Here is a 24,418-nt window from a genome sequence, read left to right as displayed (position 1 = left end):
CCAGCGCTGCCCCCTGGCAGATCTCCCATCTCCTGGGGTGGGGGTGGGGTGGGGCGGGCAGCAGGAGGCTGTGCCTATGGGAGGGGGAAGGAAGTGGCCGAGCTCAAGGTTCTCAGAGTTTCTGCTGCGGCCCCACGTTGCAGTTCCTGCAGTGTTCCTGTTACCACACGCCTTGATTCTTTGATAAAGATGGTGAAGTTCTTTTCTTGGCTGTGCTCAGTCTTGTGGGCCGAAGAGAAAGGGTGCTGCATGCTTGGGGTCCCTGAGGCCTCAGTCCAGAGAGCCTTGGCTGTGTCAGAAGGGACAAAGGGTCTCCCTGGGACCAGTTAGATCTCCCAGTGTAAAAGCCTGGTGGGAGTCCCCATGTCCCACGACTCCGGATAACCCGTGATGACAGGCTCTTGCTTGGATTCTCTGACCGGACTCAAGCTGTGCTGTTGTCGTTGGTGTTGCTGTGTTACATTTTTGGAAGTGGCCCAGCCTGGTGGGAAAGACTGTGCAGGGGAAGATGGGAATCCAGAAACTCGAGCTCTTTTCCTGGCTGTGTCCATAACTCAGCCTTTGGCTGTGGGCCTTGATTTGCTCATCTCTAAGTGAGAGAATTGATGATAGAATCTGTACAGTTGCCTTCAGCTCTAAGAGTCATGTCTCTCCCCCTCCCTTCCCCATTTAAAGATACTTAAATTCAGGTTGCAGCTGTAGAGAAGCTGGCTAGATCTTCTGTATGGCGGCATTTTTGAGTTGTAACTACGTGCTGTCTGTTGCCTAAGGAACTTTAAAATATTATTGAATCCTCACAGAAGCATTGGTGGATACTATTATCCCTATTTTGTAGTAAGGAAACTGAGGCTCAGAGATGCTAAACCAGTCGTGTAAGGCTTGGCGACCAGTATGTGCTGATGTGAGCCTTGGATCCCACCTCGCCTGGACGCCCTGGAGCTGACCTTACTGTCCTAGCTGTTAGTGTGAGAACTTCCTTGAAGGAGGAGACCTCACTCTTTTAGACAACATGTCTTTACAGCAAGATGATAGGGAAACTGGTGTGTACCCAGTGTTGTGCTGGAGACCTTCCAGATGTGCTGTTTTCTAATGCCCATCAATGTCGTAAGGTGTGTAGTGTTATTACCACTTATAGGTAAGAACCCCAGAGCAGTAGGAGACTTGATTGGGGTCTCACGGCGAGCAAGTGGTTAACAACATGTTTTAGACCCAGGTTGTGAGTTTCCAAAGACTTCTCTTTTCCTGGCTCACACATTTCTCTCACTGGAGATGGAGCAGTCTGTGCCCCCCCCCCCCCCACCCCCCAGGCCTTCTCCAAGCCAAGAAGCGATGTCTCGGATGGGGGGAAGCTTTGTGCAAATTCCAGGGACCTCAAAGATGTATGTTACAATGGACTGCTAGGTGCCTGCCTTCCATGCTCCAGGACACAGTTGTTCTCAGCTTCCAGAAACCTCCCTCTGTCCATGCCAGGGTGGTAGCCTCATCCCACTTCCATGACGTCTGTAGAGAGGAAACTCAACAAACACTTGTTAACTCACCTTCCCTGAGGAAGACTGGGACCTTGTATTCCAGTGAGGGTCACAGAGATCCTTCACGGGACACGGAGCTCTCTCTGGAGGCTGCCAAGAGGCCCACGTACTGATGATAGTTGATAAAGGAAGTGCTCTGTCTCTACTTTAGAAACTGCTGGCTAACCCCGGAACAAATAATGCATTATATGTTAATAAACAAACAGACAAACAAACAAATAGAAACTGCTGAGTGCAGGCTGCATCTCTGCAGAGGCTAGTCTATCAATGGGCTGAAACTGATTCCATTTTTTTACATATCTGGCCCCTGGTCAGTGCTCAGTATACACCTGAATGAATGACAAGAGCCAGTTCCTCCAAAACGGAGTTTTTGAAATATTAGAAGAGTACTGTTCAGCTCATTGGAGGAGTGCTAGGAACCTCTGTGGAACATGCCGGAAGCTGAGATGCCGCTTCAGAAGGGTAGAGGCAAGGGTGACTGCAAAACCAGCAGGTGTCTCTGTTGGGCACTGCTGCTGGCCGACTCAGCTCTGTTCACTGTGCCGTTCAGATCCCTCAGGGAGCCGGGGTCCAGGTCGGTCCCCTTTACCTTTCCCACACAATTCTGGGAAGGTCCTCTGCACCTAGGAAGGTGTTCTGGGCAGGCAGGGACACTCAGAGTGTCTGTTACAGTAGGTGAGGCAACCCTGGCCCTCGGGGTTTACAGCCAGGGTGGGGAGGAGATGAAGATTGATAAGCGAAGGAATAATTAACAGTAGGCTGTGCTGGGTGCGCTGTGACCTTAGCAGGGACCGGGAAGGCACACAGAGAAGCTGGTCTTGAGATTGACTTTTAAAGGCTAGGTACAGTTTTTCCAGCTGGTCCTTGTGTGACATTTGAGCAAATGAAAGAATGGTGTGTCCTGGAACAGCCAGGAGTTGCCAGTGCCTGGTCTAGAGAGTTCACCCTAGAGGGTGGCGTGTGGGTGGGGCCAGCCTTAATGGGTCCCGTGTGCTCTTTTAGGCAATGGGACTTTCAGTCCTGGAGGAGATGAACAGAAAGAATGACTTTTTAGGAAGTCGATTTCAGGGGCTGTAGCGCTGCCCTCGAATTCAGTTTCTTGGAATATGGCTGTCAAGTTTGGGTTGCTGATGGTTCCAGACAAGCCAGAGAATGCCACGATGGGGGAGCCAGCTGGTCAGAACGGACTCTGCAGGTGTCTGGAGAGTCTCAGATTTCAGTGGGAATTCCTAGTAATTCCATCATCTGTTGAGGGTGGGGTTGGGGGGCGTGGGTGGTGGTGGTGGTGGTGGTGGTGGTGGTGGTGGTGGTGGTGTGTGTATGTGTGTGTGTGTGTGTGTGTGTGTGTGTGTGTGTGTGTGTGTTGGGGAGGAGGTTGGTAGCAGGTAGAGAAGAGAGGCCCCTGGTGGGTTCAGAGTGTCTGGGTGACACATCTTGGTTTAGAAAGCCCCCTGGAGGTCGTGGAGAAGCAGGTGTAGGGGGATTGCCGCTCTCCACTTCTACTGCCAAGGACCCGTTTTCCCTCTGTGCTTAGAAGTGGCCAGTGTGTTGTGTGGCGCTGGGGAGAACGTAGAAACAGCTGAGGCCCTGGATGCTGAGTGGGAGTGGAATCAGTTCCTTTAGGTAGCCGTTTTATGATTTTGCAGAGGAAGTGGAATGAGATCAAGAAACCTGGGGTCCCCAGGGGTTGCCGGGGGCTGAGGGGAGAGCTTCCGTTTCCTTATAAACATGCGTTCTGACAGGGAACAACACACAGTGCCGGGTTTTTTGCAATAGGTGGTTTATGAAAACAGGAAAATCTTTGCTCCCACTGTGAGGATCAGAAGCGAGTGCTGTGGAGGAACTGAGGCTAGAAACTGTTCCAATAGAGATCTCTGGTAGGGCAGACACGCATTTGAACACTGTGGGGAAGGCGCTGGGAACATGGGGTCCAAATCCAAGAGACAGGCTAGAATCTGTCTCCACATTTTAGCTGTGTGACTGTGGCCAAGTTGTGCAACCTCTCTGTTTTAGGTTCTCCAACTGGATTGAGTTATAATACTACCCCTACTACTACGTACCCTACTACCTCCAACAACAACAGTAACAACAACATTAAAACCTAGCATTTATTGAGTACTTACAGTATGCCAGGCACAATGAAAACGTGTTTTAGCTTCATTGTCTCATTTCTTAACCACTCCCCCTTCTTTAGTGCATTGTCCACATTTTACAGATAAGGAAGCCGAGGCACAGTGAGGTCGGTAGCTTACCCATCCCTCCCTTTCTCCCCCACCCCACTGCCAAAAGTCAGTAAGCGGTGCAGCCGGGGTTGAAGTGCACACAGTGTGAGGTTGGAGTTTGATGCCTCATAGAGCTGTTCTGAGTTTTAAGGGAGATCCTATATGTATAATGCTTAGTATGGGCGTAGCGCCAGTTGGTGCCCTTAGCCCCGTCTCGGGTCCTGAGCCTCACTCTGCTCCTTTCTGTCTCCCACAGAAGCAGCTCACACAGGATGATGATGCGGATGAGGTCGAGATTGCCATTGACAACACGGCTTTCATGGATGAGTTCTTTGCAGAGGTAGGAGACTGTCTTGAATGTCCATGAGGAAACTCGGCTCTTTCAAGGGTAGCAAAGGATGGTTGGTCTTTTTCTGGGGTGGGGGCGGCCAGGTCAAGCAGTTGCCCAGAGATTCTCTTCCATACATACTTGGGAGGGGCTGGATCTTTAATCTTACTGAGAAAGTCAACGGAGGGTTAAATTATACCTAAAGAGATGTTTTTAGGGTCTTATGCTACATGACACCATTTTCATGATACCCTTTCTTGCCTAAATTTTGTGATTTCAATACAGGATCAGCCATGGGGGTCACGTCAAGAGTGTAGAAGAAAAAAATATTACATTTTTTGGTCCATGATTCAGATAGATCCTATTTGTTGTTTCCAAAAACTCAAGCTCTTTAACTTAAGTCTAGTGATAACTGTAGCACTTAAGAAACAAGCAGTTTATGTTTTTGGAAGTTCAACAGGGGCAGAGATCCCCATCTGTAGATCCACATAATCTTTGATCTTGAAGGTCCTCGTGGGGAATGCCGTTGTTCGATGGTGAGTGGTGGAGTAGAGTCATGGGTTCACATCTCAGCCCTGCTGCTGACCTGTGGTGGTTCCTTCCCACACATGGTTTCCGTATCTGGATCGATACTATAATCCTCCGTGGGGTTATTACGATGATATCCTGGAATAATGTTTGTAAGGCATTCAGTGTAGTATCAGACCTGTTCGGGTCTGATGGATATTCCTTCAAAACAAAAGCATGAAAAGTTCCATGATGGAAGTTTCTGCCATCATACTGTGGGTTTTTTGTTTGTTAATTTTATAAAATTTTTTATATTTTTGGAAAGAAGACAAGGAGCGCTACATTCTTTCCGCAGGAAGAATGGGGGTGCCTCCTGTCTCTAGGTCGGGGATGTGGGAAGTCGCCCTCGAGCTCTTGTCTAAATAGCATGGCGGTTCACGGCAGGTCGTCTGTGGGAGTCGTTAGCAGGTAGGAGCGAAGTGCAGCGTGTGCTGGCCTCATGGGGAAGTTGTCTGTGAACGCCCGCAGTTCCCCACGCTCTCCCTGGGTGGGTCTGTCCTTCTGGTCGAGGAGTCCCTGTGAGACCCAGGAGTCCCTGTGAGACCCAAGAGCACTTGAGTTTTTTGAGTCCAGTGCTGTCCCAGGTGTGGATCGTGGCAGGAACAGATCTTTTCAGGGGTGGGGAGGACCCCTGTAGGCACGGTAGCTTGTTCTGATCTTGCCTTGGAGGAGCAGAGACGTTAGAGAACATCTTCCCTTAGATAAGGCAGCTTTGCCAGAAACAGTGCTTTGCCCCTTGTAAGCCAGCGTGAGGGTCCCCGGAAGGCAGGGTCCCATGTGAGGTGGGAAGATGGTGGGCCTCCACAACGTGGTCCCAGTTCCTCAAGCGTTTCTTAGCAGTTGATTTTGGTCCAGTCACTTAACGCCCTTGGCCTCTAATTCCTGCTCTGGAAATTGGGAATGTCAGTACGTACTTTCAAGGTAGTTATGGGGGTAACGTGGGTTTCAGACATCCGGCAAGGGTTCTCTGAACAGACAAGTGCTGGCTGCATCAAAGTCACGTTTGGAATCTTAACAAGACCTCAAGGGCTGCTTTTCTTTTTTGCTTTCTTCTTACCAGATGCTTTTCTGTCATTGAGGAAAAGGAAAAAACAAAAAACAAATCCAAACCCTGTCATAATTAGGGTGGGGGAGGGGACTACACAGTGGGGTGGAAAGAGAGTCATCTTTGGAGTTAAGTTCTTTATCTGCTACTAGCTGTGTGATCTTGGACATGTTTCTTGACTTCCCCCAGTCTCGATGAGCTGGTCTGTGAAATGGGGAGCAACACAGTCACCTTGCAGATTTGTTGGGGAGTAAAAGAGTTGACCCCCAGAAAATGCTTTGTTTGGGCTTAGGTAAATGTCACTCCCCTGCTTTCCATCTGACGGGCCCCCGTGAGGATCACGCCGCAGTGGGGCGGGGACGGGGGGAGGGTTAAGGGTGGCCTTGGACCGCTTGTGTCCACGGGTCCTGGTCCAGATCTCAGCACCTCCCTGACCAGCAGCATGACTTTGGAAAAGTTGTTTCACTACCCTGAACCCCAGCTTCCTCTAAAGCAGGACTAGTGGTGTTACCTGCTAGATATTATTATTATTATTTTTAAAGATTTTATTTATTTATTTGACAGAGAGAGAGATCACAAATAGGCAGAGAGACAGACAGAGAGAGAGATGAGGAGAAGCAGGCTCCCCGCTGAGCAGAGAGCCCAACGCGGGACTCGATCCCAGGCCCCCGGGATCATGACCCGAGCCGAAGGCAGAGGCCCAACCCACTGAGCCACCCAGCCACCCCCCCTGCTAGATATTATAAATGTAAATGGAGAATATATGTAGATGTACCGCGCATGGTGGCTGACATACAGTATGTCTTCATCTGTCTGAGCTGTGCTCGCTGTTCCTGATGTGTTTGGGAATGTGGACTGGAAATAGCCTTGAAAGTGGGATAAAGTACGTGCCAGGTGACGGGGGTTTGGACATGAGGAGGGGCCCCTGCATGTGGCTGGGGACACACTGAGTGCATCCTGCGGGAGTAGAGCCAAATAGATGGCTTGGGAAGCACTCTTGTGAGATGCCTTGCTTTCTGGACTTGTTCCAGCAAGCAGGTCCCCGCTGCTGTTTGTCGAGGACTGAGTGTGTGAATCACAACCCGGTCAGAGGGGCGGGTGCAAGGTGCAGGTGAAGTCATGGGACCAGGACGTTTTCAGAATGTGCACTGCACCGTAAAACTCAAATGGGTTCTCCAGCTTCTCAGCTGTTACAGAAAAGAATTGGCCCTTGGGTCCCCAGGCCTGTGATGATTACGCCAGGGGCCGGTAAATGATAAACCTCCGATTAGTGTCTGATTTGTGCCTGTCTGTATTTTCTTTGCTCTGTTTGCTCAGTTGGCAGAGAGAACACATTTGCAGAGGAAACGGACCTGCCTGCGAAGGCAGAAGCATCAGGGGCTTACTCTGTATCCGTTCGTCCATTCACGAGAATACACACAGGCTTACATCTCACACGGCGTGTTAAGGGCTGGGACTAACAACATTCTGTGTGACAGGGTCCTTTGCCCTCTGGTGTCCCTTTATCTGGTGATTCACCGAGATAGAGACATCAGGCCCCGGGGGAGCACAGCAGGGGAGAGCGGAAGGTGAGGGAAGCCCCCTCAGACTCACCTGCGGAGCTTCCCGCCTGTCCACGTGCCCCGTTCAGGGGGCCTGGAATGGTTTAGACTTCCAGGTCTTTGGGAAGTCTGTCCAGATGAGGATGCGTCTTCTGCTTCTGCGGCTATGAACTGCGTCAGAGTGACAGGGGAGCCTTTGAAGGTGTTCAGCAAGAAAATGCTGGGCACAGACTGTGTTTCAGGAAAATCGTTCTGGTGGCAGTTCGTGGAGGTGGGGGAAAGGCCAGCAGTGGAAGGACTAGGCGGCTGGCTGGTGCAGCAGCCTGTGGGAAGGGGGATGAGGACTCTAACCCGGGTCTGGACCGTCTAGGGGTCATACCACGGCATTCCGTCTGGGGTGCTTTTGAGTTATTGTGGCTTAAGCAATAAAGGTGCATAATCAGTTCCCACGTGAAGACGTCCGCGTTGAGGTTGGTGCGGTGGGTTGAAGGTGGTGGGCGTCTGGGTCAGTATGTCTGTGATCTTCTTGGCTTTTCCCTTGGGACTGGGAAATAGAGTCTGTTCTGATTCCCTGTTGCCATATGACAAATCACCCCAGTATTTAGGGTGTCAAAACAACCATTTTATCGTGCCAACAGAGTCTGTGGATTAGGAATTCAGGCACAGGGCACAGTGGAGGTGGGTGGCTTTTGCTACATGATTTCCGGGGACTTAGTTGGGAAGACTAGAACAGCTGGGTGCTGGAACTTAGAGTGACTTCTTTATTCAGATGTCTGCTGACTCAAGGGAAATCTCCATAGAGACCCTCCATCAGAGCGCCTCTGTCTGACCCGTCTCTGCGACTTGGGTTTCTTAGCCCGGCCGACTCAGCATCCTCAGGGTCTCCTCTCTGTCACATGGAGGCTCAGGGCTCCAACGCAGGGTTCCGGCTCTGGAGGTCCTATGGTACATCACTTCTGTGCTCGGATGTCAGAGCAGTCACAGGCCTGCCAGGTTCACAAGAGTGGTGCATAGATACCCCCTCTTAGTGGGAGGGCCATTAAAGAACCAGTGCCACATTTTAAAAACTTCCAGAGCCACAGCTCCATATGATACAACACCACCGTGTACCAGCATCGCAAGAAGTCAGAAACAGGGAAGCCAGAGCAGTCCCGGATCCTTTTATGAGGTGAGAAAACCACCCAGATCCTCTAAGTTGACTTCCCCTTGGGGCCCACTGACCAGCAGTGGATCACATGTCATGGCCACTGAGCTGGGAGGGGCACCAGGGATTGACGTGGAACTGATCCTGACTCATCGTCGTGTGGGGCTGACGACATTGCCGCCCAGGCAGACTCGAGTTCTGTTCACAAGGAAGGGCAGGGGCAGGGGATGGCTATTTGGTGCATCAGAGTGCTCGTCAGAGCTGGTGAGCAAATATATTTGAAAATGCTTCGTACTCTTTTCCTCCTGTGGGGAATTAAAATGTACATGAATTTACTAAAGGCTCTGAGATGTCTCGTAATAAAGAAAACTGTTTAATTTGCTTATCTGAGCATTTTTTTTTTCACAGAATGCTTTCTGATGCATAACTTCTATTAGCAGGGGTGAATAGTGACGTTTCAGAAAATGCTATTATAAAGTTTTTGGTGGTTTTTTTTTTTTATTAAAGATTTTATTTATTTATTTGACAGAGATACAAGTAGCACAAGTAGGCAAATCAGCAGGCAGAGGGAGAAGTAGACTCCCGGCCAAGCAGGGAGCCTGATGTGGGACTCAGTCCCTGGACCTTGGGATCATGACCTGAGCCGAAGGCAGCCGCTTAACCGACTGAGCCACCCAGGCGCCCCAGAGGAAGTGTTTTTAAAAAAAGTCTGTGAGACTGTTTGGCAGTTCCAATGGTCTATGAAGCTTGCTTGTCTCCCGAATTACTTGCATTCACTTATGTACTCAGTCAACAGACTTACACTGCGTCACGCCCCGTGCTTGGCCAGTGATGGCTGTGAGGTAGTGCAGGCAGGAGGAGGTCACTGCGTCAGGGCTGGGACAGGTGAGAGTGCAGGGCGTGTGTGCCAGGGGCTGGGGGCCTGGCAGGGCGCAGCGATGCCTACTTAGAGGAACTGGAGGCAGAGGCATTTCTGCAGAGGCTTAACTTTCATTAAAACTAAGAACCTCAGAGTGAAAGTAACATGGAAACCTCGGGATCGAGTCAAATCTGGCAGGTTAAGGACTCTTTAGTTTCTTCTACAGGTGGAATATTTGGGTGAATCAGTGAGCTGGGCAGTGTGAAGCCCTTGCCCGTCGCGTGTCTGTTTGCCCTTCCTGGGCTCTGCTCCGTACCGAAGGTCACTCATTTCCCAGGTTCCCTTGCCCGCTGGCTTTGGTGCGTCTGCCCTAGGGGAGGCACTGACAGAAGACTCAAGGAGGAGGGAAGAGGCCATGGTTTTCCTCCCCAGACATGCCTCCTCTGTGGCCTCCGTTGTTGCTGGGGAGAGCCTGCCTCCATGGTGCCCGTTCTGCTGGGCAGCTCCAGCATGCTCTGGCTCCCATCAGAGGGCCCCTGGCCTTGGGCTCTGGTGACCCTGCTGTTGGTGATTTCCAGCGTGCCTCACCGTCCTCTGTTCGGCCTCTTGGCCCTTCCATCCTGGGGGAAAGAATCCCTGCATTCTGTTATTTTGGCTAAAATAACTAGAGAGATTTTTGCTTTCCTGACCACATTTTGAGTGATGCAAAACCAGAACGTACTTAATTGATTTGAGATTGTTATCTAAGAATACAAGTTTCATCGGTCAGAATGACTCTGAGACTGCTAATTTCTTTTGGTTCGTGAAAGGGGAGTTCACTGGTTTATCACTAGTCTTGATAAAACCCCGGACAGACTTGACTTCTGTTGCTTGGGCTGAGACCTCTTTGTTCCTTCTAGTCTGTTTGTTTTCCAAAGCCAAGAAGCAAACAAATCAAAGAGGACTTGACTGAGAACTTATGAAACAGGAACTGTTTTGGATTCTCCTAGTTCTGAGGACTAGAAGGTGTATGAACCGTGACCCTTACAATCCCATTACTTTGTCACCGTAACGAGGTGGCACATAATAAATATGCAGGAATTAATGTATGTCTAACTGGGGGTACAGAGTATGTGGGAACTTAGGGGAGGCAGATACTCGTAAGTACAGTGGACAAAGCCTTCCACCCTCCCCCACGGCAGCATGCCGCTTCTCCAAAGAAGGGACTTTCTCTGCTTCCCATTATCTAATTAGATTCCACTGTCTCCTTAGGTCTAGAAGAAGGAGGCCATCCATGCCTTGAAAATAACTCCCTCCTTCTAGTTAGAGGGTGGTGATTAGTATAATCTGGTAGTCATAATTGGTTCCCTGAGGCAACACCCAACGTGGAGAGCGACTGACTTGCTGCCCTACTTGATTTCCTGGGGTGGCTGCGGACAGCATCACAGGGCATTTTGTTAACGCTAGGGATTGCTGGGAGGTGTAGATGAGGCGCGCTTGTGAAGGCAGGCATAGCGCCTGGTGCGTCGTACACAGGCGGTAATTTCTGGCTGTTCCTGGATTTCTCATCATTTCAATTCACTTCATGAGCATGTACTTCTCGTTAAGCCTTTGACATGTGTTATCTCATCTTATCCCCGCAGAAACTCTACGGAGTGGGAAACAGTGGGAAACAGGAAAATCCTCGTTTCACAGAGAAAAGAACCAGGGCTGTGTGTGTGTGTGTGTGTGTGAAAGGGGGGTGAGTGGATTGTTCAAGGTTATAAAACTGCTGGGACATGGAGCCGAAACTTGAGCCTGGCCTGTTTGATTCTTAACATTTTCTGAACTGTACTGTCTGAATGGCCACATTACAGACAAGTCATTGAAAAATACATTCTTAAAAAATCACTTTAAAGATTTATTTGAGAGACAGAAAGAGAAGAGGGGCAGAGGGAGAGTATCTTTAAGCAGACTCCCCACTGAGTGCAGAGGCCGATGTGGGGCTCAGTTTCATGACCCTATGATCATGACGTGAGCTGAAATCAAGAGTCGGATGCTGAACGAAGCCACCAGGTGCCCCAAAAAATACATTTTGAAAAGTAACATATAATCAGTAGGCACTGAGGAAGTACTGGCTGCAAATTTAGCATGATGGTTAAAAAAGTTACAACTTTCAGATGGGTTCCCTCCATCAGCAATGATTCTTGAGGACTCTTGGTGCTTAAAGCTCTCTGTAGGAGAAGGAAGCAATAAGCCACATGAACCCAGTAAACAGCAACTGAGCCCGTCTCACAAGACAGGGAGTGGAACATGAGCGTTAATGTGACACTGGCTGAATACACCGGGACGAGGGAGAGAAGAGAGAGGAGCCTCCCATTGGCAGTTCTTGCACCTCTGTACCTGGTTCAGGAGACAGGGTTTGGGGTCTAACAGACACCCGGTTTCACCTCTTTCTGCAGCATGGCCCGCAGTGAGCGCCGTCCTGTGAGCTGCAGTATTCTCAGGCTACAAAAAGGGGCTAATGAGGGTGAGCTCACAGAAGTGTCCGCTTGTCTCTGACATGCAAGTTCGTTAAATCAGTTCAGTTCTTAAATATGTTCTTGTATAAGGTGATGTCAGGACACGGGAACAGCCCCCAACAAACACAAACAGCCCTGGGGCTTTGGGATTCAGCCTGGTAGGTTTCATACCAGGTTTGCTCCACCACCCGCCAGTGAGGCTTCAGTTATCTGGCAAATGCACAAAAGAAAATAAGTTGCATGTAGCTGCCACCATGAAATACCCAGAAAGTCACCTTGGAGGAAAACCAGCACTTCCAAGAAAAAACAGAGACACCGAGTTCAAAAAAGGGAAGCTTTGTGATCAGCCAGTTGCCCCTCCTGAAGGTCTAGATGGGCTCTGTGATTGTTTGGTGAATTGACAGTTCCTGTATTATTAAATCAGAATCCCCGAGATGCCTCCAAGTGGTAGGGTTGATGGGGACAGAGGAAAGAGGGCAGCCAGCCCACACTGGGTGGAGGGTGGAGTTGCTGGGAGTGGGAGCCCGTGCTCCCTGGGGTGGGACGTTCCACAGGCAAGCTGAGGGTGCAGCACCCAGGGCTCGGCTCTCCCATCCACGGGGTCCGATAGGCCATCTGCCTGCTGGTCTCCGAACATCTGGAGTGACAGTGGACGTGAGGCCCTGCAGCTAACAGCTTCCTATCTCATCTTTCTACCATTGACCAAAGTTCAGATCAGGATATTCTTTGCTTTATGAAATAATATTCCAGAATATATAGTCTAAGACATCCAATCTGTTGAACATGCAAAATCTGAGGCCTTATGGTGTGTTAGATGTGTGAAACCCTTTTTGAAGTGGTTTGTGCATTTTATTCCAGACAGCCTTTTCCCTCAGTCCTATGTGATGTAATGGAATTACTTTGGCAAGACAGTCCCATGATAGAAATGGAACGTGGTGTGATGCAATGACCTTTTATGAGTTGTGAGAGATAAGGGAAGGGAGGGGCAAAGTGGCAATTTCTGGGTTGACCCGAGGGCCTGATTCTGAGGTGGTCACACCTCTAGAGCCTGCCAACATTCACAGGTGGTAACACAGACCCTTGTTAGCGATGGGTGGTCTGGGATTCTGCTACAAGTTAAAGAGTATAGAGAAGCCAAAAGATCAAGTCTTAGAAATAATGCAAAAAAGCATCTTAGAAATAATGCAAAAGTCTTAGAAATAATGCAAAAAAATGCAAAAAATGCTAATGCAAAATAATGCAAGTTTTAGAAATAATGCAAAAAACATGCAAAAATCAGGTTAGAGTCTGGAGTGCTCTAACATCCAAACATCCCTATTTGAGTGTCATCATACTATGTGACCTGTGATGTCCTCAACCTTTAGGTTCCTCACGTGGACCTCATGCATCACTGTGGTTGGTTCTGCCAGCTGCTAACGTGCTTCGCAAATGCGTGGGTAGCAACTTGTACTTTGATTTATACTCTGATCACACGGTTACATTGACAGTTCATCCTGCATCCTGAAGCAAGAGAGTCGGCTCTCAAACTGTGGTTCTTCACAACCACTGTGTTTGTAGAGAGGCAAACTCCACGGTTCCACTGGCAGCAGGGCTCATTTGAGGGTTAGAGAACTCAAGTTTTATTTTTCCTGTTGTCTGTTAAATCTGGAAAGCTCTGACTAGGTTTTCAGACACAAGTGAATTATGTGCTGGAAGAAGGCATGCTGGACACTGCGTACTGAATTACATTTTACTGTATCCCTGACGGTAAGATCCTGCCAGATGGTATTTTACAGAATTTGTTGGTTAATTGCTGCAGTGTTGACAAGCCCGACCTTCTGGAAGTGCGTCAGCTAGACCTGGAGGGCACTGAGGTCTGTGTCAGGCTCCTGCATCAGCAGGGGCCATGGTGCCTGAGTGCTCGTGCATCCGTGTCTTGTGATGCTGGAAATATTTTATGATGTGCACCTTGCATAATCAGGAACTTTAGACAGTGCCCTTGGCACTGGGACTGAGCCAGTCTTGCTCCTGGAGCATCTGGAGGCTGATCATCTGGGGAAATGCAGCAGAACACGTGTCCAAGGGAAGCTCTGGCATCTCCTGAGGGGGCCATGCTTCCTAGTCTCTCGCTCTCTCTTCTTTGTTTTCACTCTCTATATTTATTCTCTCCCATTCCTTACCTTTCTTTCCTCTTCCTTTTCTCCTCTCTGCCCTCTTTCCCCCTCTGCTGTTCTCATCCTGGGGATGGCTGACGGGTCTGCTTGATGGGGCTTATTGGCCTTGTCCTTCGACTCATCTTCATGGGTTTTCCCGGCTCTTCTTGTCTCTGGTCTGCAGCCTCCCGTCCCAGATGGGCGGATGTGTTCTTCACGAGGAGCAGCATGTGTGGGTTTTTGGTGACTGCTCTGGATGCTAGTTTATCTGGCCATGCAAAGGGCGCTTACCCAGGAGCAGCAGACTTTTCAGTCCTCATTAGCTGTCCCACAAACCCAGAAGGTGGACAGCTTTCACCAGTGAGCTCTGCTAAGCTTTTGTCTCAGTTGTGGACATGTTCTTCCTCTCCCAACAAAGGCCATTGTCTCTGTGATTCTAGATCGAGGAAACTCGTCAGAACATCGACAAGATCTCAGAGCACGTGGAAGAGGCTAAGAAACTCTACAGTATCATCCTGTCTGCACCGATTCCTGAGCCAAGTGAGTGTTTCCTTAGAGCTGAGTCATCCAGCGATGGCCCTTGGCACTGGGACTGAGCCAGTCTTGCTCCTGTGAGCAGCAGGGAGTGTGTGCGCCGCCCCACACTGTGGACACACTGGCTGCTCTCCGTTCCCCTTTCCCTGCCTGAGCTCACACCCCCAGCGTGGCCAGCGCTTGTCTTCATGGTCCTGCGGAATCCACGTGGCTCTGCTCTGCTCTCCTCCCATCCAGCCTCTCTCATGCCTGCAGTGACGCTGACTGCTTCTCACGTCCCCTATCTCCCACCCTTGGCAGTACCTTTGCGTGTGCTGTTTCTCCACCTGAAATGCTTTTCCCTGTCCCCAACCAGATCCTGCCAGATCAGGGCCACCTTTTTTCCATGAAGTGTCCTCCCATTTGTTGCTGCCGCCTCGGCAAACTTTCACATTTTTAGAGTGGGGCCTGAGGCTGAATTTTAGGTTCCTTAAGGACAAGGAATGAGCCAGACAGTATTATTTTGCTCTGAATTGATCAGTGGCTCCCTAGCACCTGAAGGTTAAAGCTGGAACATTTCAGGGGAGCATGTTGGAATTGTCTTGGTCACATGCCTGCCATCCTCTGGACCTTTTCCTCCTGCCACCTCCGCACGTCTCCCTTACTTTAGCCAGATTGAACTTGGGCTGTTCCCCAAGTAGTTCTTGTCTCATGTCTTCTACATGTTGTCCCTTCTCCCAGACACTCTGCTCTTCTCCTCCTTTCCTGCCTGGTTAATACTCCTGCCTTCATCAAGACGCGGTCTTACTGTCATCTGTCTTTAGAAGCGTTTCCAGATCCCTCCAGGCTGTGCTACAAGCCTCTTCATCACCGTCCTGTGCACATCTTGACCAGAACTCACACCTTACTCCACACTGCACATGAGAACAACAGATTGATTCGTCCCTTGTCCCTTAGTAGACCCTGAGCCCCTGGAGGCAGGATCTCTGTCTTCTCTCTGAAGGCTTGGTGTCTAGCTCAGGTCCAAGCTTGTAGCAGGGGCTGAAACATGGTTTCTGAATGAATAGTCCTGGCCAGTGCTTACTTTGCTCCATAGATCCTAGAACAGCATTGTGCACCGTGGTAGGTATGTCATAAATATTTGCCTGAATCCCATGAAACTCTCTCTTACCTTTGAGTTGAAGCCATCGTGGTAAACCAGATGATTTTCTCATAATTTAATTTTGTGTGCTGGAGAGTACTTGGGAAAGCTTTTTTTAAAAATTCAACTTAATTAAAGTTAGTTAACATGTAGTATATTGTGAGGCTCCGGTGGAGGTCAGTGATCATTGGTTGCATATAATACCCAGTGCTCATTACATCAAGGGCCTTCCTTCCCTCCCCTCCAGCAACCCTGTTTGTTCCCTAGAGTCAAGAGTCTCTTATGGTTTGCCTCTTTCTCTGTTTTTATCTTTCTTTTCCTTCCCTTCCCCCTCCCCATGCTCATCTGTTTTGTTTCTGAAATTCCACATATGAGTAAAATCACATGGTATTTGTCGTTCTCTGACTCACTTATTTTGCTTAGGATAATACTGTTTAGATCCATCCATGTTGTTGCAAATGGCAAGCTTTCATTTTTTTTGATTCAAGTAATATTCCATTGTGTGTGTGTGTGTGTGTGCATGCGCGCACATGAACGCACGCGCACCCCACATCTTTATCCATTCATCCGTCAGTGGACATCTGTGCTCTTTCCATATTTTGGCTGTTGACATTGCTGCAATAAGCATTGGGAAAGTTTGTTAAAAGACAGCCTGTAGGGCTCCAGCTGTGGGGGTTTTAATTCTGTAGGTCTGGGACCAGGGTGCCTGGAAAAGTGCCTTTTAAGTGAGCTGTCTGTGATTCTAAGGACAGATGCCTGGGAGCATCCCAGGATAAATACTGCTGGGGGTGGGAGCCTGAGAAAGCTCCCACCTCCCCTTGATTGGTGAGGCTCACAAAGCAATTAGTCTTACTGATTCTGCTTGCCTTTGTTTACCCAGAAACCAAGGATGACCTAGAGCAGCTCACGACCGAGATCAAGAAAAGGGCCAACAACGTCCGGAACAAACTGAAGAGTACGAAGGGAGCAAAGGGAACAAGCCAGGCCAACACGACCCCCTCATATCCACGGGGCCCAGAACCACCCCCTCACTTCCGCGGGGCCCAGCACCACCCCCTCACTTCCACGGGGCCCAGCACCACCCCCTCACTTCCGCGGGGCCCAGCACCACCCCCTCACGTCGCAGGGCCCAGCACCAGCCCCTCACATCTGTGGACCCAGCTTTTCGGGACAAAAACACATCCAGATGATACACTCGTCCCATCTTTCCTTGCGGTTTGGGCACTGCCCCTGAAAGTTTGCCTGTCCTGGAAGCAGGACGGCAGTCGAGAGAGTGCAGAACTGAAGTGTGCTGCCGGCTGCTGAGTTGTTACGTGACTTGGTGCTTTAACTTAGTCCCTTGACTTTTCTCTTACTCGTCCTATTTCCCAGCGTCTGCATCCCTGTGGGCAGAAATGCTGGAGCTGTCTAGATGCAGAACATGTTATTATTCAGTGTGCAGTCATTTCTTGGAGGGCCAGGTCTCCACCGCTTCAGTTTAGACCTTTGTTCAGTGAGACCCCGGTCACAGATGGGGTACCCCTGGGGCCAGAAAGGTCCCTTTCTTCCAGCTGCACTTTTGCCCCGTTGTTTTGGGAATGCAGGCTGTTGGTCAGGGAGTGGAGGCAGCACTTAGCATTTCTTCCCCCCAAATGAATCACAGTCCCTGTTTTCTTGGGCAGAGGGGGAGGTGGCTAGGGGCAGCTTCCAGTAGTAGCTGGGAGAGTGTGCAGAGCCCTGTGTGTTCTTATCCACTGCCCGCTGGGTGGGGGAGGTGCTTCCTTCCTCCGTTCTGCACACGAGCGGACAGGAACACTAAGGTGACATGGCCTTCCCAGAGTCACACAGCTATCGAGTGGCAGGGCAAGGATTTGAGCCTGAGCCTCCTGCTGACAGAGACTCTTGCTGTTAGCTGGGTCACGGTATAGTCAGACAAGACCTGGTCCAGTAATGGGTGTGGGACGTGAGGCCTGTGGCTCCCTGGTGAGCTGGTGTGTCGGGATGGTGGATGCCTGTTATGTCTACATCCGCGGGCTGGGTGTGAGAGGGGGTGCGGGAGCCTTGCACTGAGCTATGCGTCTTGGAGGAGAGCAGCGATGATGTTGCCAGAGTAAGCTTGCTGTGCTCCGCAGGTATGGAGAGGCACATTGAGGAAGATGAGGTCCGGTCGTCCGCAGACCTTCGGATTCGGAAATCCCAGGTAAGATGTTCCCTGATCATTTCATCCAGTCTTAACTTTGTTGTTGTTGTCATTCTTAGCTGTGGAGCCTCCCCCCCCACCCCAAGTACAGTTCTTGTTTGGACTCATTTGGAAGAACTGGTAAAGGATTGCTGCCCAGGCTGAAGCAGGAGAGGGGCCAGAGGCCAGGCCTTGTGGCCGCTCTGCTACCCGGGCTTCTCTAAGGAGGCCCTTAGAGAACTTCTGAGGGTCCCCCTGGGCACAGCTGCAGAATTATTCGCCTCCTGAGGGCATGGAGGTTTTCTCTCTGAAGATTATGGTCATTAGTTGTCCAGTTTGGAGTTAGGCTCTCTGGTGGTGATCAAAGATATGATCCGTGTCCTCAGAGAACTGTCAGTCACGTTCAAGTGGCATGAGGAGGCTGTCACATAGGACCCAACAGAGCGGTGGGAAGACTCAGTGACGTGCACAGTGCTCTCAGCATTCACAGAGCTTGGGCAGAGTTGGGGGCGGTCAGAGGGGGCTGGGCCTTGGGTGGGCAAGAGTGGCAACGTGGCTCAGGGGTAGAGAGGTTCCTTTAAGAGGCGTGGGGACAGGAGTGGTGGTTATGTTAGTAGCAGTTGTGGTAGTGATGGGGGTGGGGCAGGGGTGAGGGGCAGGCATGGAGAGAACAGCCTGTCTGGAGAGAAAAGTTAGTTGTGGGCTTGTGGCTGTTGAGGTTTGGTTTTATTTATTTATTTATTTATTTATTTGATAGAGATGACAAGTAGGCAGAGAAGCAGGCAGAGAGAGAGGGGGAAGCAGGCTTCCTGCTGAGCAGGGAGCCCGATGCAGGGCTTGATTCCAAGACCCTGAGATCATGACCTGAGCCGAAGGCAGAGGCTTAATCCACTGAGCCATCCAGGTGCCCCGTGGCTGTTGAGTTTTTATCAAGAACTTAGTGCTGTATTTCAGAGATCTCTGAATACCTGTCTGGGGAACCAGATAGCCTGTGTCCATTTCCTTCAGCTTGTATTCTGTTAGGAGACAGTCTGGGAGCCTCCCGAAAGTGGGACCAGAGTATGGGAGGGCTGAGAGGCAGGTGTCTCTTGCTGGGCTTCTGCAGTGACTTTGGTTTGAATGTGCGTGCTGCAAATACTGGTGATTTTGCAAGGGTGAAGCCATAGGCCTTGATGGGGAGAGGTGGGCAAGGAGTAGAAATCATGGTGAAGACTGGAACACAGGCACAGGGGGCTGTTGAGCGAATGCATTGCGTTATAGGCAGGGGAAGATAGGGAGGTCAGGTTGGGTAAGAACTCAAGAATTTTGGCACGTTTTGGATTTGGAAGGGAGTCTGGCAGCTTTAGAAAGCAAGCCAAAGGTTGTGCCAGAAAAAGGCAGCTAGTCGTGTGGATGCAGGGCTCTCCTTTGGCCTCAGGATTACCACGTGAGGTCAGCAGACAGATACTGGACACATGCCTTGGAAAGGTCAGCAGACTCTCCTGATGGTGTGAAGTTAGGAAAGCGGAACGCTGAGTCTCATACCTGGTCTTCCCTTCCAAGTGCAGCGCTGCCACAGACTGGGCCGTGTGGGGCGAGGGGCGCGGGCTCTCTGACATTGAGGGCTCCCCGGCCTTCCGCTCCCGGGGGCTCACTGCATTCGGATGGTTCCCACAGCACTCCGTCCTGTCCCGGAAGTTTGTGGAGGTGATGACCAGATACAACGAGGCTCAGGTGGACTTCCGCGAACGCAGTAAAGGGCGAATCCAGCGGCAGCTCGAAATCAGTACGTGTGTGAAGTTTGGCGCACGCCCCTGTGCCTTTCCCTGCCCTGGGCTGTCTGTCCCAAGTCGGGAGAACTGGGAGAGCAAGCGGCAGCCCCCCGCTTGGCCTTCTGCCTGCATTCGCACCCGAGCCCAGGAGAGGCCTTCGGTCACCGGCGTGTCTGATGCCCGTCGTGGCTGAGGGTGGCGCGATGCTTGTGGGCCCCGGTTGTTTGGTTCCTGGGGGCGCCAGCATTTCCTCACACGGAGGGGAGGCGCCTGCTGACAGTTGCTGTCCTGGGGACCTGTGACATCTTTTTGTTGTGTCTTTGACAGCAGAGAACATTTATGAGATGATAGTATGGCGCAGGGTGCTGTGAGGAACGTGACAGATGTGACGGACATGACATGACATTCAGGGACTCAGGGCGCTGCAGGGTGCCAAGGGTTCTAAGTGGAGGAAGTGTGTGAAGCAGCATGTGGTCAGAGACACGCGAGTGTGTCTGGGAGTGCTGCCCCTGTGCAGCCTGGGAAGAGGGAGCCCTTGGGAAGAGCAGTGTGGGGTTCGGTGGAGGAGGGCGGGCTCGCCTGGGAACTGGCTCCCGATCCTCCGAGGCACAGTGCATGGGCCGGTCAGCTCTCTGAGCAGGAAGGGATGTGGTCAGACTCGTGCTTCAGGAAGTAACTGCGTGTCATGCTAAGGGTGCACTGGATTAGGGGAGAAATCAGAAGGAAGCAAGACGCATCGGGGGCTCTCAGGGGTGTGTTATAGAGGCCACTGTCTTTAGAGTGAAGTTACCGTGTTCCCACATGGTAAAAGTTCCAGAGATCTTTTTTTTTTTTTTTTAAGATTTTATTTGTTTGAGAGAGGCAGAGATAGTAACAGAGAGCATGCGCGAGCACGAGCTGGGAGAGGGAGAAGCAGACTCTTCGCTGAGCAGGGAGCTCAGGATGTGGGGCTCGAGCCCAGGACCCTGGGATCATGACCCGAGTTGATAGCCAGTGCTTAACTGACTGAGCCACCCAGGCACCCTTTTCAGGGAACTTTGAATTGGTGTGCTTTGATCTTGTATTTGATGCTCTACTTCTTTCGTTATAAAGCTGGCAAAAAGACCACAGATGAGGAGCTGGAGGAGATGCTGGAGAGTGGGAACCCTGCCATCTTCACTTCTGGGGTGAGTGTCCAGGAGCTGGGATGCAAGTCCCTGTCGTGGAGACTGGAGGCTGCTGTGGAGCTGTGTGTGGTCGGTGAGGGCGGGGCTGCAGGGGCAGGGGCAGGGAGGCAGCGGGCTTGGCTGGAGTGGGGGTGGGGGCTGTGGCAGGGGTGCTGGCTCATGGTCTTTGTGTGGCCTGTTGTAGATCATCGACTCTCAGATTTCCAAGCAAGCCCTCAGTGAGATCGAAGGGCGGCACAAGGACATCGTGAGGCTGGAGAGCAGCATCAAGGAGCTTCATGACATGTTTATGGACATCGCCATGCTGGTGGAGAATCAGGTAACCGGCCGTGGGCACCACCCTGGGCAGAGGGAGGAAAGCTCAGGTCCTGCTGAGAAGGGCGCACTCCTGAGAAGGGTGGACTGGAGAGTCAGGTGAGGTGCGGTGGGGGAATCTTCGGGAATCTTCACATGGGGTAACAGGATCCCAGTGTCCTGGAAAGGAACGCCCTCCCGCGTCCGTCTCAGCCTCGTCCTCTTGCCCGCTTTGTCGGCCTCACTTCTGCCTACTGTGGGGTTCGATGCGCTTGGTCAAGTATTGCCTCCTACTGTCTCAGCACCTCTTGTGCCCTTTTACCTGGGGATGTGGGTTCTTTTTTTTTTTTTTTTTTTAAAGGTTTTATTTATTTATTTGACAGAGAGAAATCACAAGTAGACGGAGAGGCAGGCAGAGGGAGAGAGAGGGAAGCAGGCTCCCTGCTGAGCAGAGAGCCCGATGCGGGACTCGATCCCAGGACCCTGAGGTCATGACCTGAGCCGAAGGCAGTGGCTTAACCCACTGAGCCACCCAGGCGCCCCGGGATGTGGGTTCATAATGGGGTTGCCTTAAAGCGGCCTCCTGATGGGAACTATTTCATGGGTGACACCAAAGACAGGATCATTTCCCCAGTTCATGGTGAAAAGTTAGCTTTCCCAGAGGCTTTAATTTTTTCCCCATTTTTGTTTTATCTTCTGTGTGTTTTCCCCAAAATTTTGGCACTTTTTGCTAAGGAACAAGAGCAGATAACAAAAGGAAGGAAGGAACAGTAGAATAATATTTATGGGAACACTCGGAACACCCATGGTTTGACAGCTTATTTTGTCCCTGGGCTGCTCGCTCAAGGCCGTGCGTCCCTGTCACCTGTATGCGGTGCTGGCTCCACATGGTCAGGCGGCCACTGGTCCTTAAGACGCAGTCAGAGATGCCTTGGTGTCCATGTGTGCCACCGTTACCATGAACCCCCTGGTCGCTCTGCCGCCTGGGAAGGACTGAAAACTGCTCCTTGTGGAGGGGCTGCAAAACCTAACTGAAGCCTGAGCACTGCTTGGCTAGTTTCTGACAGCTGTCCCCTGCTCAGGGCCCGGCTGCCTTTCCTCTGTCCCCTTCTGGCCTTTCGGACCATTCCTTAAGTGCCCTCTTCCCTGCTCTTCTTTTTTTCTCTCCTCGCGGCCTTGCTGAGGACTTGGTTTGAGAGTCGGTGTTGGTAAGTGCCTTTCTCTGTTTACAGAGTGTCGTCAAGCAACGGGTTGGGTCGAGGCAGGTCTTGGTAGGGGAGGGTTGTTGCCATCCTAAGATGCTCAGAATTCATTGGAGTGACCAGACTTTTGTGTCAGGAAGTAATCGCCGGGAGATGGTTGGGAACCTCACCAAGAGACTGTTGTCTCTTAATAACCTCATAGATATAAGATGTAACCAGATAGCTTAGGTAAAGCACGTGCCTGTCAGTTAGGGGCTTGGGAGTATCTCTTGGAGAAAGCGAATGTTCCCAACCATGGGTGTTTATAGCTCCCGTTTGCTAGCACTGTTCCGAAGCACAAGTCCACACACTTGCCTCAGGCCAGATGAACTTGGTTCAGGTCTGCACGACCAGGAAGAGGCCAGCATCCCAGTTATGCCCTAAGATACTCTTATTTTGGTTTCTCTCCTCATGCTTAATTAAAAACAGAACAGTGGTGGTGGGATCAGTCTTAGAACACATATTTACCAGGCATCTTGACAGTGTGCTCCAAGTGTCCCCTGCAGTGCCTGTCCCCAGAGAAGTGGTACTGAGGGTTGCTTGTGTGAGTGACCACCACCAAGGACTGGGGGGGCCATAGGTAATCCCATGGAAGATGGAACGTGTGCCCCACAAAGGACTTCCCCATGCTCCTCTTTGCACTGGGGATTATAACAGAAAGCCCTGTCCCCAGTGAGCTCTGACTGTCCTGGGGCAGGTTTATGGGGTGTAACTTGTGTCTGTCCTTTGCAGGGTGAGATGCTAGATAACATAGAGCTGAATGTCATGCACACAGTGGACCATGTGGAGAAGGCACGGGAAGAAACTAAAAGAGCTGTGAAGTACCAGGGTCAGGCCCGGAAGGTGAGACTCTCCAGCTGCCTTCAGAGAAGAGAGTCCATTCTGCTTGCTCTCTCTCGCTCTTTCTCTCTTCCCTCTGCCTGTCTCCTTTTCTGCTGCCACCACCTCTTGCATCCGGGCAAAGGGAGCCATGATTGACCGTATCGAGAACAACATGGACCAGTCAGTAGGCTTTGTGGAGCGGGCCGTGGCGGATACCAAAAAGGCTGTCAAGTATCAGAGTGAAGCTCGGAGGGTGAGCGCCTCAGTCTCCACGGGTCCGGCTTGCTCCTCCTCTCTCTGGTCCTCCCCACCCGTGTCCTTAAGCCCATGCTTTTTCTCTCTGTCCCGGCTTCATCCCAACACCCGTGTCAGCCTTTCCCAGAGAGTAGCTCCTTCCTTCCCTGGCGTGCCTTGCATGGATCTGGCTCACATGTTCTCTACCCAGGAACCCACACTTGAAGGCAGTTCTGCAGGGTGGATGCGTTGCCCAGTGTCATTGCTAGTCTTCTCCTGCACAGAGCTCATGATCCTTTCAGATGTCACACTTGACTCCTCTGTTCTTCAGAAACCTGTTCACTCTCCTCCATTCCATTAAACCAGGCCCAGCCCTCTTTTCTCTGCTGTGAACCCCGTGCTGTGCTGATGTCCGTGCAACATGACCTCCTATGTTACGGAACACCTGTTATTCCTACTTACAGGTGAAACAGTGGAGGGTCAGAAGTTCCGTAATTGGCTTCATGGTACCGAGTAGTATAGGAGTGGGATTCCGGTTCAGGTTCCAGTCACGCGCTTTCCACTGTACCAGCATTATTTACCCTCTTCCGCTGCCCCTGTTGCTTGAGGACTTCGAAGCTTCTCTGCCCACTGGGGTAGCCAGCTCTGGTGGCTTGCACTTTTTAGACTCTTCTTTTCTGACTACTTCTCCTGGGCTCTGATACTTTCGTTCTTCAGTTCTTTTTCTTCTACTTCACCCATTGCTTGTGCAGCGATTCAAGGAGTTGGGAAGTTATTTTACCTGATGAATCCAGGCTGGCTCACAACCGGACCGCAGTCCCGCTTTCTGTTCCCTAGTCCCTGGACTGGGTCTGATGGGTGGGCGTGTGCTTTAGGGGAGAGACAGAAGTTTGAAATTAGAGCTATTTGAAAATATACACTTCTTTTTGAACAGGAAAAATTGGTCCCTTGATACCATGGCCGGTTGTTGCTAAGAGATCCTGTGATGGTGGTTTTTTAAATCTGTGCATGCACACAAGACTGAAGTGTGAGCTAAGAGTCAACAGAAGCTCCGTATTTCCATTTGCTGGCCTTGCGAGCCAGGAAGTCACTTAAGATATGTAAAATATCCTAGTAGAATGTCTTAATGTAGAGCTATAGTCTTTTTTGGGTTGATAAGAGTCTTTCAGTGTGGAGGTGAGAGGGGTTGGGTTTTGGATGAATTGTTATTTGGTTGTTTCTAATGATGGTTTGTTTTGTTTCTCTTATCCT

General features: G+C 50.8%; 1 protein-coding gene across 8 annotated transcripts in view; it reads left to right on the top strand.

Moving 5' to 3' along the window:
* The window catches only part of STX3 (syntaxin 3), a 42,952-nt gene that overhangs the window by 11,221 nt on the left and 7,313 nt on the right, over positions 1 to 24,418 (top strand). For 3 of the 8 annotated variants that reach the window (XM_059404803.1, XM_059404822.1, XM_059404815.1), the window contains exons 2-9: positions 4,008 to 4,091; positions 14,288 to 14,387; positions 16,382 to 16,456; positions 17,613 to 17,680; positions 19,316 to 19,424; positions 20,503 to 20,576; positions 20,761 to 20,895; positions 22,844 to 22,954. In XM_059404803.1, coding sequence (XP_059260786.1) covers positions 4,008 to 4,091; positions 14,288 to 14,387; positions 16,382 to 16,456; positions 17,613 to 17,680; positions 19,316 to 19,424; positions 20,503 to 20,576; positions 20,761 to 20,895; positions 22,844 to 22,954 — 756 coding nt within the window. Of the gene's footprint in view, positions 1 to 4,007; positions 4,092 to 14,287; positions 14,388 to 16,381; positions 16,457 to 17,612; positions 17,681 to 19,315; positions 19,425 to 20,502; positions 20,577 to 20,760; positions 20,896 to 22,843; positions 22,955 to 23,075; positions 24,400 to 24,418 lie in introns of those variants that run through there. The other 5 variants (XM_059404836.1, XM_059404810.1, XM_059404845.1 and 2 more) reach the window with 3 other exon arrangements.

The sequence above is a fragment of the Mustela nigripes genome, chromosome 1 (assembly GCF_022355385.1).
Source record: "Mustela nigripes isolate SB6536 chromosome 1, MUSNIG.SB6536, whole genome shotgun sequence".
NCBI classification, from domain to species: domain Eukaryota; kingdom Metazoa; phylum Chordata; class Mammalia; order Carnivora; family Mustelidae; genus Mustela; species Mustela nigripes.
Note: the sequence above shows the minus strand (reverse complement) of the source record. Positions and strands in the feature narration are given on the sequence as shown.